This window comes from Lepidochelys kempii, chromosome 1, assembly GCF_965140265.1.
Source record: "Lepidochelys kempii isolate rLepKem1 chromosome 1, rLepKem1.hap2, whole genome shotgun sequence".
Taxonomy (NCBI): Eukaryota; Metazoa; Chordata; order Testudines; family Cheloniidae; genus Lepidochelys; species Lepidochelys kempii.
In genome coordinates this window covers 159,146,358-159,163,416 of record NC_133256.1, presented here as the reverse complement: position 1 = coordinate 159,163,416, position 17,059 = coordinate 159,146,358, and the positions used below count along the sequence as shown (strand labels likewise).

The following is a 17,059-nucleotide window of genomic DNA, read 5'->3' as shown; positions in this document are numbered from 1 at the left end:
CACCCAGTTTTGTGAGATCCCTTTGTAACTCTTCGCAGTCTGCTTTGGACTTAACTATCTTGAGTAGGTTTGTATTATCTGCAAATTTTGCCACCTCACTATTTATCCTTTTTTCTAGATCATTTATCAATATGTTAAATAGGACTGGTCCCAGTACAGACCCTTGGGGGAAACCACTATTTACCTCTCTCCATTCTGAAAACTGACTATTTATTCCTACCCTTTGTTTCCTGTCTTTTAACCAGTTACTGATCCATGAGAGGACCTTCCCTCTTATCCCATGACAGTTTACTTTGTTTAAGAGCCTTTGGTGAGGGACCTTGTCAAAGGCTTTCTGAAAATCTAAGTACACTATATCCCCTGGATCACCCTTGTCCACCTGCTTGTTGAAAAATTCTAGTAGATTGGTGAGGCATGATTTCCCTTTACAAAAACCATGTTGACTCTTCCCCAACAAATTATTTTCATCTATGTGTCTGATAATTTGAACTACTACAGGTTTGGATGGGAACAAATAGGTTAGCACTTCCCAGAATATGCAAAATACTGTACATGGTTTCATTGCAATGATTCAAAATAGGGAACTATGTCTCTGTCATATACACATACATAATTCATGGTTTGTGTTAATGTAACACCGACAGATCCTGGTCGTCGGCAGGCAAGATTGGACTTGGGGCCTTTGGAGCTTAGTGCATGAACCTCTACTGCATGAGCTAAAAGCCATATGACTCTTAGCTAAGGCTGACAGCAGACTCATCTCTCTCTCTTTGCCACTAGATGGGACAGAACATCACACTCAGGAGGCGTGTGGGTAACATTAATCTGTTACAAGTATTATTTTCTTAATATCTTTTAAAAAGTACTAATGGGTCACAGGGAGAGGATAGTCTAGCTCAGGCTGTGGGAAATCAGGGCCCAAGGTAAGGTCATGGACTCTTAAACCACAATGTCATCATTAAATGAACAGAAATACCCAAACTAGACAGCATTATTGCTATTATAAATCATTATAACATAATGCTTGAGGAAAACAAAAGTACTTGTGGGGCAAGTGAGGTGGTCTTTGTGAAGAACCAGGAATTTCCATTAGTCAGATGGGGGCTGCTTTTATTTTCTGGTCTGCTTTCTAATTTTTTAAAAAAATGTAATTAAAATATTTTAATATTAAAAAATCATACTCTCCAAGAGGAGCTATTCTGCTGGTACTATATCATTTCAGGCCTTGTTTCCTTTGTGCTAGTAAATATACCAGCTTCCTGTTGACTACCCTCTCCTGGCTCCCTGGTCTCCCTTTCCCCACGATTCCTCCTTGTGAAGAGAGATATTAGGTTACACATATGGGAGTGGCCATGCTAATGAGATGATGTAATGCTAGCATGGCTATGCTTGTGATGGGCCTCTGAGTACGTCTGCTATGGAATAGCTAATTCTAGAAGCCTGAGCAGACCCAGACTAATTCATCTCAAACAGATTGGTGCAGATTATAAAAGCGCTGTGCTTTTTTTCAAATAGCCTGATGTCTCAGTGGCTACACTCCCCTGATAAGCTGTACAGGTCCCAGAGAGGATGAAGTGAAAGAGCATACCAGTTTCCAGGCTTTCCAATCCCAAGCATTCAGATCATGAGTCAGGCCTCAAAAAGTCAGAAGCTTTAAAATAAACAAATAAATAAATTAAATAAATGTCATGTTCTTCTTTTTCCTTTCTGGTGTCTGAGCCTTTACGGTGCACCCAGGTCACCCACAACCACCCACAACCCCCACGGGGGTTAGAAACTTCCTTGACCATCTTCTGTCTTCCTGCAGTGTGCTGATTCATCCCCAGGCACAGGGGTCCCATGGGAAAATAGTATACCATCATGTAATTAAAGACTATTATAATACATACACACAAGGGGGCGGGGGGAAATTAAGGTTGCCCAGGCATAATTATGGGATTTCCTACTTTTAGAGTATTTGACTTTGCAATCTTAATATTCATTTAATGTAGTTTTTTTGTATGTAATTATTATGTATACAGCACCAAATATCCAAGGTAATTCCCAGGACGAATAGAACGGCAAGGTTCTTGTGCCTTGCCTTTCTATTTTTGTCCCGTGAACAGCATCAGACAAAACAGAGGAGCTCTACAGTATGGGCAGCAGCAGCTCTTCTGAAGCCACTGCCCATCTGAAGACGAAGAGCAAGCAGAACAGTAACCAGACCAAGACTCATTTCTTCCCCTTTATTGAGATGAGGAGGAAGAATGATAATAACTACAGCCACCACATTAAGGACATGAGACTGTCCAGGGGGTATGCAACTACTGTGCCACCAAATAACGCAGCATCCCCTCCCCTTGTTCCTGGCCAAATCAGCTTGTCAGGGGTGGGGAGAAAAAAGGATTCTGATCCTTTCCCTCTATGGAGAGGTGAATAGTGGCCACTCGACAATGTTCTTCAACTCCCTGACTGCGGAGACTCTCCTGGATGGCCGTGCTTTGCACAGGGTGTATGTGGTAGGGAAAGAGACACATTTGCATCCTCTTCCTCTCTTGTGCACCAACAATCAGGGGACAATCATGATGATCTTGTCCTAAATGTCTTCTTCGAAAACACACCTTCATGAGCAGTTACGCAGTGAAAGTTCTGAGGTAAGGCTGAGGAGAAATTCTTCATTTCTACATGTTGACAACCTGATGCTTTTTTTTTAAAATCCGGAGTAGAAAGAAACAAACACTGAGCATGAAGATTTTGTTCTTAACTTTCCCTGTATCAGTAAAATGAAGTAGGGAAAGGGGTATACTTTTAATTTCATCCTCTTCCCAAACCTCAAAGAATAACTGCCAAGCATCTTTTTAAACCCATTAATTCCTTTGCCTGAACAGAGATTGAATATTCTTAACTGATAATTAATATGCCTTTTACCTTTTAATTAAAAAGTTAGCTGCCATGGGTAAGTGCCAGGTAATATTTGAATGCTGGGTATTTTCAAATACTCTCTTCTGCAATAAGCAACCAGTCAGAGTGGAGACAAGGAAGCATTATTATGCTTCTAAAGGTCTAGGGGATTTATAATGACTGAAGCTGGACATTCCTGAGGGACACACAGGTTATCAGAGAGCAGACATCTTCTCGTTACCAGCATCACTATTTTCTAGGCTGACCTAGAAACGGAGTTTTATATTTTGGGTTTTTTTTTTAGGAAGGAGAGATGATTCATATTACACAGTAAGCTCTATCCCACATGTCTCCTGATGTAAGACTGTCAATTTTTCTAAATTACGTCTGATTCTTTTGTGACATTGACAACTGTGGGACTCTGCTGTAACCATTGACTCATTTCCCTTGCATGAGCCCAGAGGTTAAACTGCAACTAAGGACCCAAGTGATTAAAGTTTATTTTATATTTTAAACCATTCACACCTTTGAAATTTGGTTTAGTTTTATATTTTTCATGTTTTAATTGAGTAAGCTACCAGGTAAGTGTGAATGACCAGTCTCAAAACATACAGTGATTAGGGATTTGTGTGTTAAACCTATCACTATTAAGGAATTAATTAAAGCCTATAATTATAGCATGCACAGGCTAATTAAGGCTGAGCTCCATATTCCATTCTATACCCCTTCCCTTTTCTGAGATACATACCTTCGTCAAACAAAAGCCTTCCTATCCGAAGTTCCCATGCTTGGTTTCAGCCCTAAAGTGATTTTTTTCTTAAAGAAAGTTTGAGCAAAATTGGTTCAGCTGCTCTTGAGTTTATTTAGCAAGAAAGCATAAAAACGCAAAGAAGAAAGTTTTCTGCATATGTGCCAATCTGAAATATTGTGCTGGGTTTGGATAACTCTTCTGTCTTGTTTTTCAGTTACCATTAAAATACAGATCTACGCTGAAAAGTGACTATAAAAAACAGTACTTGGAATTTAATAGCTATTGTCTCTCAGTGACTTCCAGTTCAAATGCACTCAGTTACTAGCCCTGCAAATTCCTCCTGGGTTCTGAAAATCAATCAAGATTCCAGCCAACTTACATATCATCACTAGTTATAAAAGTGCTGCAGACCAGTGAGCCCTTTAGATACACATGTGCAACTCCTTGTCTTCCAATTAGCCCCTAGTCACACGTGCATAATATAATTGTCTTCACACTGTTGCACAAGTGAAAGCCATTGGAAGTTAGTGAACTCTACTATTGATGATGGACAAAATGGAACAGAATCCAGCTCATGCTCTCTTAGCTGTGTTGGGCTTACAGGGTTAATGGGAATAAAAAGGAGTAAGGCCCAGAGGCCACAAAAATATGTAGGCAACTAAGTCCCAGTTTTAGGCTCCACTGTGATCCACAAAACTCCCACTGAACCCTGTAGGTGCCCACATTCCCTCACTGTCTATACTTCTGCCTCTGAGCATGCACACTACTGCCACATCTGCGTGCCTGTCTTCAAGCATGAGCCACAAACCGGGGGAAGATAGTTGTTTGGCTTGGCTGCCTAACAGGCATGTGGGGCCTGTCTGGTAGGAAGCCTCTGACCATGCCTACTGTAATCCAGTAGGCATGGTCAGAGGCTTCCTACCAGACAGGCCCCACATGCCTGTTAGGTTCCATTCAATGCCTGTTAGGTCCCCCACATGCCTGTGAGGTCCCATTCAAAATCTGACAGGAGGAAGATGTTTTGGTGATATCTAACTTACAGTATTTAGTCCAGTGGTTCGAGCACACTGGATAAATACTTAGAGAGTCATTGGGCCAGAAAGAGGGTGAGAATGGCTTGTGTAGCCTGGTGGTTAGGACACTTATGTGAGAGACCCAATATCTAGCTCCCTGCTCCAATGACTTTTTAATTACTTATCCACAGTGGAAAAGTTTCAACAGGACAGCTTGTGGGAGCCCCACATCAGAATATCGCATAGCTCAGTGGTTAGAGCACTTTCCTGAGAGCTGTAGGAGACTCCTCTTCAAATCCTTTCTCCTGCTCAGTCAGAGGGGGGAAACTGACCCTAGGTCTCCCACATCCCATATAAGTGTTCTAACCATTGGGCTATAAAAGTTGTAAGATGGGCACCACCACTAACCGCTTTGCGTGCAGTGAGGCAGGTGCCTAATTCATTCTTCCAAGAAACACACACAGACACACACAGAGAAGCTGGATATGTGCAGGAAGTATGAGATGGTAATGAATATATGCATATACAAATATGGGACAGCACAGACACTCTTGTTTTCAGGAATATTGATTTATAAACTGGTTTGCTGTCTCTTCGCTCCTTTTGTTACAGATGATACGTTTTTGAATATTTTCATTTGTCACTAGGTGACATAGTTGCATCTTACAATTCAAAGAAACATTTCACACTCACTATTTTTTCAGTTCTCATCACATATTTCCCCCTTATCAATGATCCTGAACTATGAATATTCCATTAGTTGAAACAACCCAACCTGGAGTTTGAATCTGCTTTTCAGTTTGTACCACTAGGTGGCCCTTTGTGCTCTCGGATGCATGCTGAGGAGTTCAGCAGGTGAATGCATCTTATTGGTTTACTAGCGGCATGATGCCACTGGGCAGCCCTTTTTAAGAGAAAAGCCAGGAACAGTGGAAAGAGCTTTTGTACAGTCTCCCTGTTGTGAGGAAGTGGAAATCTGTGAGCTGTCATTTCAAAACAAATATGAGTGAGGTGAGTGGATAAACCTATTATCTGGGGAGAGAGAGATGTAGGAATCTGAAGCAGGAATAACACCAGTAACAGGGGGAAATGCAGCTTAAGAAAAATGAGATGAGTTTTTTTAAAGTCAATTTAAATCAACGATGGAATGAAAAGTTTGAGAAATGAAGACATTCATAATTGAGTACATCAATGAATACATGTAGTTAACAGGATTATATAATGCTTTGTTTGAATATGTAAAGCACCCAGAGCTAAATATTATACTTTTATAAATAAGATTGTTTGGAAATGATCAGGTAGTTCTTATTTTTTTACTTAATTAAAAACAGAATGAGATTACACAGTACCTTGTAGCATAGCCTGCAGACATATGAAATGTCTGATTTCTGGCTGTGAAATGTGAAATACATCAGTTTCTAACAACGACTATTATTAATTCTTGTTATCTATTACTAAGTATAGCTCCATAGGTGTGCATGATACTTTGGAGATATAAAATAAGACAAGCTTTATCATCTTTTAAGGTTTCATTTTATGTTTTTGTTCAATGTAGAAGAAGTGAGCTGAGAGGTCAGTGGTGTAAAAGTTAGATATTAAAGTATAAACCTCATTTGAAAAATGCCTTGTTTGTAGTTTGCCAGTGCTATGAACTGGGTAGCTATTGTCCTGGGAAGGATTACATCTACACTTGTCCTTATAACCAGCAAAGGAAAAATGCAAATAACATCAAGCATGAAAGGACCTTTGTGTATTTCGAAAAAGAAACCTGAAAATTCAGTCACTACACTTACTCTATTTGCAGTGAAAGAGTTTGGCAGTGACAAGCCAATATTTTTATTTTAAAAAGCATATTCATTCCAAATGCCGGGCAAGTTCAGCTAGTAAAACCCTGATTTCTATAGTTCTGCTCTTTACCTCATCCCAAATCAATTGAGTTAGTTGTAATTATGTCTTACTTAGCACTTATTTTTGGAGGCTTCTTTTTTATCACTGTCTTTTTGACAGATGGGTGTTCCTTTCTTGGCAGCCAGGGCAAAATTAACAACCATACAAAGTATGTTTCTGCCTACGGCTATTGCTATGTTTTCCACCATATCTTAAATGACTGACTTGTGATATAAACACCATGAGGAGACATAAGGAAAGACGTAGTATAGTGGTCTTTGCAAAAGGGTCACACGGCAGGCATATTTCCATTCACATTATGCATACCTGAACAGGCTAACAAATGGGGAATCCTCATGCTGTGTTCCTGCTATGTGTAATGTGCATAGAATCCTGAGATAAGGCATCAGTAACCCCACAGCCTTTCATCTGCTGATTGGATGTCTACATTAGAATAAACGGGATACCGTTCATATTGTAGCTTTTATATACAAAGTAGCCCTTTGTCACATGCATTAACAGAAATACTTTGTCTGCTATGGCATCATTATTCTGGTAAAATGTTAACTTTTCCTAATGTAAAACGATGACAGGTTGATTATTATTGTCTACATCTGTATCATGCCAAGGCAGTTTTGTATTACATTGCCGTTTCAGCAGCTGTTCGTACAGAAGTTCACAGTACAATAGTTTACATTAAGTTCCCCTCTTTGACGTAACCTCTCCTTTCTGTAATCAATAAGCGAAGAGTTCCCATGAGCATCAAAGTCATCACATCTATACAACAACTGGGATCCCATATTTTTATTAATATACTTCCCTGTCCCACACAAAATAGCACTTCTAGCAAGTCCCCATCACAGAGGATACTGCTTTCCTTCCCAGTACATTTCTCAAGCCCCTGCCGAGTGTCTATTTAACAATTTTTAACTCTATCATTGATGCTTCGAGGGACAGAGCTGCTGTCATTGTCATACAGAAAATGGTAAGACTTGGAGAACTTATTTCACAAACTGCACTCAGGAAGAATGCCTTTAACTATTCTTTAGTTGATTATTACCCTCTCAGGACAGAAAAACAAATGGAGCAGCCCAGGTTATCTTAATTAGAAGGGCTCTGGTTAAAAGAACCTAGTCGAAAAGAAAGACTGGCAGAAGACAATCACTTTAGTTGTGTGAGTGTGCAATGTTTAGACTCCTGATGTGGCTTCTGATGGATTTTGTCTGAACTGGAAATGTTTAAGATATATATTTGCACCAGATCCTTTTGTTATCCACCATGAAATCAGAGGATAATATGACTGAAAAGCCAGACTCAAATATGGCTATCAAATATCCAGAAGTGGGAGAGGGAAAGCAGGGAGGATGGTGAGGATGGTCCAGCGATTGTATTTTTTTATGCTAATCATTGTCACACTGTTACTGGAGCTTAGAATGCAGGCTTAGAGACCCCTGAACTGAACAAAAATGAGACCCTTCAAACCCCATTTGCTGCACCTTGTTTTATTTTTCATATTACTGCTGCACAAAATTCATCTGTTTTGTTTCCCCTTTCTGGCCACATGATTACAAATCAATTCCTGAAATAAGCTGAAGAGCATAAAATAGTCATCAATATAATCATGCCATATTTAAATGTCTCTACATTTAACATGGTTTTTGGGGAAGAGATAGAGTTTTTAAAGAAAAAAGCAACAAGACTTTACTGTGGAGTATTGACACCTGCAAATTTGTTTATGACACTAAGGGCTAGATCCACAAAAGTATTTAGGCACCTAAAGGTGCCTAAATGCAAAATTTAGATCCTCAACATGCCTGCACAGCTGCTGCCTAAATTTCCACCACTGAGCATGCACACAGCTGCCTAGGTACTGTAGCCCGGTACCTAGCTCATGCCTAAGAACCAAAAGGATTCACAAACTAGGCCTTCCCCCACCTATCTCGCTTGCTCACAGGTCATCTTAGGCCGGGTATGACTACACTGCAGTTAGACACCCACAGCTGGCCCGTGCCAGCTGACTCAGGCTTGTGGGGTTCAGGCTAAGGAGCTGTTTAATTGTTGTACAGACATTCATGCACAGGCTGGATCCCAGGCTCCAGGACCCTGCAAGGTGTGAGGTTCCCAGAACTTAGGCTGCAGCCTGAGCCCAAACGTCTACACTGCAATTAAACAGCCCCTTAGCCCAAGCCAGTGTAGTGTAGACATACCCTGTGAGTACATCTACTGGACTGGGCCCCACAAAAACACAGGAAACAGTGGTTGTGCCCCCATTAATACTCATTGGTCATGACATTCACCCAGGATGTGTGAGACTGGGGTTCACAATCCCCACCCTGCCTAATGGGGAGCGGGGATTTGAATGGAGGTCTCCCACCTTCTGGAGCAGGGGTGGGCAAACTTTTTGGCCCGAGGACTACATCTGGGTATGGAAATTGTATGGCGGGCCATGAATGCTCATGAAATTCGGGGTTGGGGTGCAGGAGGGGGTGAGGGCTCTGGCTGGGGGTGCGGGTTCTGGGGTGGGGCTGGGGATGAGGGGTTGGGGTGCAGGATCGTGCTCTGGGCTGGGATCGAGGGGTTTGGAGGGCGATCAGGGCTGGGGAAGGGGGATGGGGCGTGGGAGGTGGTCAGGGGTGCAGGCTCAAGGTGGCACTTACCTCAAGCAGCTCCCAGAAGCAGCAGCCATGTCCCTCCTCTGGCTTCCATGTGGAGACGCAGCCAGGCAACTCTGTGTGCTGCCCTGTCCACAGGCGCCACCCCTGCAGCTCCAATTGGCTGCAGTTCCCGGCCAATGGGAGCTGCTGGGGTGGCGCTTGGAGCGGGGGCAGCATGCAGAGCCCCCTGGCTGTCCCTACATGTATGAGCTGGAGGGAGGACATGCCACTGTTTCTAGGAGCCACACGGAGTGGGGCAAGCCCCAGACCCCACACCCCTGCAGGAGCTTAAGGGCCAGATTAAAACATCTAGAGGGCTGGATGCGGCCACCGATCCATAGTTTGCCCACCCCTGTCCTATAGGGAGAGTCCTAACCGCGGGGATCCAGGGCTGGGCTCTCTCAGTCTTGCCTCTTGACGCTGCTCCACTCAGTATGGAAATACCTACCTATAGAGCTGAGCAGAGACTGGAACCGGACTCCCCCATACGCCAGGGGAGTGTCTTAACCACTGGGATATGGAAACACTTGTGCTTGCTCTCTCTGGCCCAATGAATATTTAGGTGTCATCCAGAGTGGAACCACTTCACCAGGAGGGCTTGAGCTGGCCATAGGGCACTGTTTAGGGTACTCCTGTGGAAGACCCTGGGTTCAAGTCCCTGCTCCATAGCGGGCAGGGTTGGGATTTGAACCCATCTCCCACAGCCTGGGTGCCTGCTCAAACCACTGGCACATAAAGGGGGCTCCAGTGCTGCCTCCTCAGGTTTTCTGTGTGTGTGAAAGGTCTGACCTGGCGTAAGCGACTAACTCCAAGAGCAGGTTCATAGCTGTGAATCCTAAGCAGCGATAGGCACCATCGCGTGGTGGGGCTTAGCCCACACACCAGTCAGAAGCATTTTGTATTGGCCAGCTTAGGCAGCTCCCTGCTCAGCTTTTGTGCACTTCACCCAGAGGTGCCTAACTCTCCTCATACACTGTGTTGGGAGCCCGGGCATCTCCTTTGGGGCTTAGGATTCCACCAGGCAGCAGGGTGCCCAAAGTTTGGCATTGCGCTGCTGAGTCAAGTCCTCATTTGGGGTCTATCTCTATGTGTGTATAGGGGAAAAAAAAATCGAGTTACTAGTCACACAGAGCCAGGTATTTAGATGCCTAAAGATACAGAGAGGTGTTGAGGTGGGGAGGACCGGATTTACACTTTGGGCGCCCCAGGCACAGGGGCTCGGAGCCCCGCCACCACCACCATCACCTGTGGCGGCAGAGCACCGTGCACTTTTAACGTTAGGTGCCCCACCACCCAGTGCCCCTCTTCCCACAGACACCCGCACTGCCCAGTGCCCCCTGCACAGACCCCGCCCCCCACAACTTCCCAGTGGCCCACACAATCCCCCCACTGCCCAGCGTCCTCCACTCCCTCTGCACAGAACCCGCCCACAATTTCCCCCAGAGATCCATTCTCCCAAGTCTTGCCCCCCGGCGGCACTCACCAGCCCTGCTGGGAGGTGACGCTGTCAACCAGGCTGAGCAAGGAGCCCTTAAGCAGGGCTGCGTGGGGCTGTCTGCCCCTCAGCTGGCCCCGCTCCCTGCCAGGACCCAGGAACAACAAAATTTGGATTTGTAGGGCTCCTAGAATACCGGTGTCCCTAGGCACATGCCTAGTGTGCCTAATGGGAACTCCGGCCCTGGAGGTGGGATTTTTCAAAAGTACCTGAGCAGGATAGGTGTCTAAGCCCCATTGATTTCCATGGGAGTTCAGCACCTAACCTGCTTAGGCACTTTTGAGAATCCCACTGGGCACCTATTTGCATCTTTAGGCACCTAAATATCTTTGTAAATCTGTCCCAAAATAATTGTTCAATAAGGGCCTGATCCTTGGATCAATGGGAGCTTGTCAGTTGTCTCCAATGGGTTTTTGGTCAGGCCCAAGAATTTCAGACTGATTTCCTTAGAGTTTTCTAGCTTCTTGCCATTAAATAGAGCTGGTCAACTAATGACAAAAAATTGTGAATAAATTATTCACAGAAAAAATGCCAAAATACATCAGATAAATTATTCACACCTAAGAGTTCTGAACAGCTCTACCACTGAGCCTTTAGACTCAAATCTGGCATAAACTTGACACACATCAGTGGAATCACAGCATCTCATCACAGACATTTAATTATGTGACACTTCATGGGTGATGTCTGGTCACGCCGACATTTTATTATGGTATGAGGGTTCACTGGAGACAGTTCATCACACGGTTTTTACAACAGTCCTGGGCACATTTGTCTCCAGTATTAAATGTGAGGCTATCGTTAGGAATCTGAGATCCAGACCTAGGCATGAGCAGAAGTCTCCCATTAAAGGTCATGCAAGATGTTGCAGTCCCCCAAAACATGAGCACTGTCATTCAGCCCTGCAGCTGTTTCTGTGATGAAGCGTTAGCTGAAATAGGTGTGGCAGCTTGGAAACAGCTTTCGCCAGGATTTGTCTTGATGATTTTTTAAAAGACATATAAAGGACCAGACTGAGGCTGGCCTTGTCCAGGTACAGAAGTTGAGATAGCTCAGGTACAAGGAGCCTTCCTTCTCTGATATGCTTGCAACAGCATAGTTAGAGCTGGGTAAAATTTTTCAGCCAAAATGATTTTGTGAAAAATGCAGATTTGGTCACACTAAAGTGTGTTGTGAATTTGTGTCTGTTTTGCCAAATTGTTTTGGTCAACCTCCTCCTTCTCCCCTTCACAACAACACACACACACAATCCAGAAAAAAAACACCATTTCATTTTGACATTTTCTAAACAAAATGTTTTGATTTTTTTTGGTTCAAAACAACTTTTTGTTTCAAAAAGTCCTTTAATTTTATTTTTAAAAAATTAAAAGCTTACGGTGATTAAAATCAAAACATAATGTTTAAATTTTGTTGAAAGAAAACATTTAGTTTAACCCAACATGATTTTTTTTTCAGTTAGATCTAAAATGATCCCCTCCCCCAGTTTTATGGCATTGCCAGCAAACTAAAAAAATCCATTATTTTCCCAGCTCCAAGCATAATCCAGGCATGGAATACAAACACTAGAGTGGAAACTAACCTCCCTGAAGGAACTGAAAGGGCAGGGCCATGATATCTTAACCCCTCCACAACGCCTAGCAAAGCTGGGTGTACATGAGGAGAGGGAGTACAAGCTGTACCCTTCCCTTTTAATGATTGAACTAGCTGCCTTGCACTGTGTGAAGATCCAGGAGGAAATCTGGCTGAGCAGCTAAAATTCTTTGGGGACTGCCTTCTGCAACTTATTCTTCATTTCTCTCCCCCCCCCCACCTCAGTGCAGCCAATTGTCTGTAGCCAAAATCAGGAGAAAATAAATATTTATGCAAACTGCAGCGATAATATAGGGCGGAATTCTGCAGTTTGCATAGATTGGGGATGCGGGGGAAGGAAAGCACAGGAAGATAACTTTTTAATTTTAATTTACACCCATTTATTAGCTGGATGGCAAACTGCAGCTCAAAAGGGGAGGGAAAAGGGAGAACAGTATGTGTTAGACCTGTCAGTTTGCCTACTTTCTTCTTCAGCATGGCATCAGAACATGCTCAGGCAACTCTTAAAATATCCCTTAAAAGTTAGAAAATTGGAAGTCAAGTTCTGCTGAAGTTTGAGAGACTGGTGACCATGTTGTTTAAAAAGAAAAGCATGAATCTTCCTGCCAGGTGTGTAATTTCTGCACATTTCAACACCATATCAGTGTATTACTATTGACTACATTTCACTACTTAGAGATTTATTGCTGGGTTTTATATCTTTCCATTTGCTTGTGAGAGTATAACTACAAACGGGTGCAACTCTAAAGGGAAAAAAAATAAACAGATTCCCTCCATGCCTGAGTCTGATGAGGATTAGTAGGTTACAATGTTGGAAACTGATTAATTGTCATGAAGACACGTTATCTTGTAGTCAAGTTTCTGGAAAACAAGCATTCCATTTAGTAAAAGAATTATGAGGTTTTGAAATTTTATGTTTGTTCTGCATTGGAGTGAAATGGAGCCCTTTGAGAGCGAGCAACTAAGCACACAATAGCTCAGTAGTTAGGACCCTCACCTGGTATATAGGAAACCCAGCTTCAAGCCCCTATTTTGAATCAGGCAGAGCTTGAGCTCTCACCACCTGGGTCAGTCCCCTCCCCCATACTATCTTAGTATCTCTTACTTTCCTGTCAAATCCAGAAATTCTATCCTGGGCCTGAGAAACCTTCTAGATGACAACTTTGTTGACATTGATCTGTTTCCGCAAACAGTGTCAGTTTTCACTTAACTGGCATTTTCTGATGGAAAAACATCTTATAAAAAAAATCCCAACCAGATCTATTTACAAGAGCAGTTCTTTTTCTCCCAACAGTTTCTAAATCTTGGGCCTGATCCAGATCTCACAGAAACCTATGGCAAAAATCCCACTGACTTCAATGGGATCAGGGTCAGTCTTTTTATCATAGGGAAAAGTCACCAGTCATTTGCTTACTGATTTGAATAAAATGTATTTGGTTTCTGTACCACCATTTGCCTGGCTTTCTTGTTCCGCTATTATGATGGCCAGGAGAACAAGTGGACTCTAACTAAGGTCTATAACTGTAAGCTCTAAAGCAGCGGTTCTCAACTGGGGGTCTGCACCCCCTGGGGGGTTTATGAGCAGCTTTCAGGAGGATCTGTCAAGCAGGGCTGCTGTTAGGCTTTCTGGGGCCCAGGGCAGAAAGCTGAAGCCAGAGCCTCGCCACTGAAGCCCAAGTGCCAAGCTGCAGTGGGGCTGAGGCCCAGGCCCCACCACAGCAAGGCTGAAGCTGTGGGGAGGGCCAGAAAACGTTGTTGTGGCACAGATGGGCCAGGGAATTTTTATAGCATGTTGGGGGAGCCTCAGAAAGAAAAAGGTTAAGAACCCCTGCTCTAAAGAAGAACCTGTAATACCACTTTAACCAGAGTGGGTGACAAAAGATAGAGAACAGACCCAGGTCCGTAACACAGGAAGGGGAAGGGGGGCATTTTCCTTCCAGATGAGAAAACTGGGAGACAGAAGCATCCAACTGTGTATGTATGTGTGAGACTGTCTTTTTCTTTCTACTATCTTTGTTGCTTCAGAGCTGTCACATTACTCTGAGCCCCCATAACCCTATTTCCTTATACTGGCTACAATGTCCAGGATGTTCTAATGAAGATGGAAAACCTGCAGCCCCTTATCTGACAGTATTCTACTGATCTTCCTCTCCACTTCTCTTGACGTTGATTGGCAATAAAATTAAAAAAACATGCTAGTTAAGTTAAAACTCAAACGACATGTGTCCACACATTTGCTTGACATAGATGTTGAACCTTACCTAAAATTAACAGGCGTACTTGTGGCACCTTAGAGACTAACAAATTTATTAGAGCATAAGCTTTCGTGGGCTACAGCCCACTTCATCGGATGCATAGAATGGAATATAGTAAGAAGATATATATATATACATATACATACAGAGAAGGTGGAAGTTGCCATACAAACTGTAAGAGGCTAATTAATTAAGATGAGCTATTACCAGCGGGAGAAAAAAACTTTTGCAGTGATAATCAAGATGGCCCATTTAGACAGTTGACAAGAAGGTGTGAGGATACTTAACATGGGGAAATAGATTCAATGTGTAATGACCCAGCCACTCCCAGTCTCTATTCAAACCCAAGTTAATGGTATCTAGTTTGCATATTAATTCAAGCTCAGCAGTTTCTCGTTGAAGTCTGTTTCTGAAGCTTTTCTGTTGCAGAATTGCCACCCTTAAGTCTTTTACTGAGTGGCCAGAGAGGTTGAAGTGTTCTCCTACCGGTTTTTGAATGTTATGATTCCTGATGTCAGATTTGTGTCCATTTATTCTTTTGCGTAGAGATTGTCCGGTTTGGCCAATGTACATGGCAGAGGGGCATTGCTGGCATATGATGGCATATAGAGCATATTAGAGCTCATGCTCTAATAAATTTGTTAGTCTCTAAGGTGCCACAAGTACTCCTGTTCTTTTTGCGGATACAGACTAACATGGCTGCCACTCTGAAACGTACCTAAAATTGAGATCCAGTGTTGCTGACCCCACTTCCAATGCAAAATGACTTTCTGTTCTGATTTCTCTTTATCATAGAGATGGAAAAGATCTATTAGATCATGTAGGCCACCTCCCTGCTGAGGCAGGAAAATGGATGGCAGCATCTATGGAAAAGGCTCAAAGCTATGCAGCCACAGAACAGTTACAACTGCAAATGTTTTGTCTAATGACAGGATCTTGGATCACAACTCATCTCCACACTTGATGTCTGTATGCTTCATAGATAACACTTGAAAATGGTTATCATATCTCCTCATAGTTCTGGTTCGGTCAAGCTATGTGTATGGGCTAGATCCTCAGCTGGCGAAACATGACACAGCCAATTTACACCAGCTGAGGATCTGGGATATTTATTTCTTTTAATATTTTTCTCAAAAGTTAATTCTGCTAATCACAGGAATTAGAGATAGAAAAACAAAATAAGTTAGCTAGTTCATACCCCTGCTGGTGCAGAATTGCTCCCTACAGTTTAGTTCCAGTGCTTTTTCCAGTCTAGGTTTAAATGTCTCAAGTAATGGGTCTTAGCTACACCTCATGGAAAAAGTGTTCTACAATTTAATAGACCTCTAGACCCCCCAGGGGCTAAATCCTGCTTCGCGTTTAAGGCCTGGAGTGTTCTGGATGCAGAGTTTAACAAAGAAGCCTTACTGGTTGAAACTCTCCCACACTACAAACTTCATGCATGTGTGCACATGTAAGAGTGACTTTATTTTCTCATTGTTTGTTAGTCAAATAAAATCTTTAGTAAACTTAAATGCTGGGACTGGCTTATTGGATTTCAAGGCCATAACAGGGAGGAGGGAGGTGGAGGGAGAGAGAAGGAAAGTTGGAAAAGTTATACACAATAGAAAAACATGAGGGGAAAAGGGAGGACTAAGACACTGAGATATACAGTCAAGGAGAGAAAAGGAAGAGCAAATACATTGGATACATAGCACAATTTGAAATGCATATGCAGGAGTATGCGGGGGGAGGGATAGGTCAGTGGTTTGAGCATTGGCCTGCTAAACCCAGGGTTGTGAGTTCAATCCTTGAGGGGGCCATTTAGGGATCGGGGCAAAAATGGGGGATTGGTCCTGCTTTGAGCAGGGGGGTGGACTAGATGACCTCCTGAGGTCCCTTCCAACCCTGATATTCTATGAGTACACATGCTGCAGTTAAGCTAGGGCAGCCAAATGCCAGCCAATGTCCCTCCAATTCAATACTTGACTGTTTATTACTATTCTTCCTTTTGTTCATCCAATCAGCTTTGCAATCCAGGTGACAGTACTAATAGGCAAACAAGTTTGAATTATCCTCTTCAGTAAGATTGTGTGAGGCACTCTACCATCATTTCACTGAGTTTGAGGGTTGAACATTTCTTTTTGTTTCATGTAAAAGTTCAGACATGTTTGAATCTTGGATGTGGGCTTTTCAGCCAGATCCTCAGCTGGTGTAAACTGGTGTAGATGCACGGAAGACCAGGGTGCAATGTCAGCTCGCATCAACTGAGGATCTGGGCTTAAAGATTCAAAATTGCAAAAATAATGTATATTGAAAATAATATGCATTCTGGCAGTACCCTTTGGGGGTTTTCCATGTAGGCTTCCCCACCGCCAGCTGTCTACAAAATTTTAGAAATAGATGGAACACAGAAGTGGATCTAAGCAACAAGAAATAGTGAACTTTCATCATACTTGGTTATTGTGCTTTCCTTGTGAAATTCTGAAATTGTGAAATTTTGCACATTCAAAGCAACAATGAACTTATTAAATACATATATTTATTTTTAAGGA

At 42.9% G+C, this 17,059-nt stretch overlaps 1 protein-coding gene across 1 annotated transcript in view; it reads left to right on the top strand.

Annotated features, from left to right (window-relative positions):
- The first annotated feature begins 5,546 nt into the window (after window positions 1–5,546).
- PCP4 (Purkinje cell protein 4) overlaps window positions 5,547–17,059 on the top strand; it is a 67,099-nt gene continuing 55,586 nt past the window's right edge. Inside the window, exon 1 of the mRNA XM_073328470.1 lies at window positions 5,547–5,655. Coding sequence (XP_073184571.1) covers window positions 5,647–5,655 — 9 coding nt within the window. The 5' untranslated portion in view covers window positions 5,547–5,646. The remainder of the gene's footprint in view (window positions 5,656–17,059) is intronic.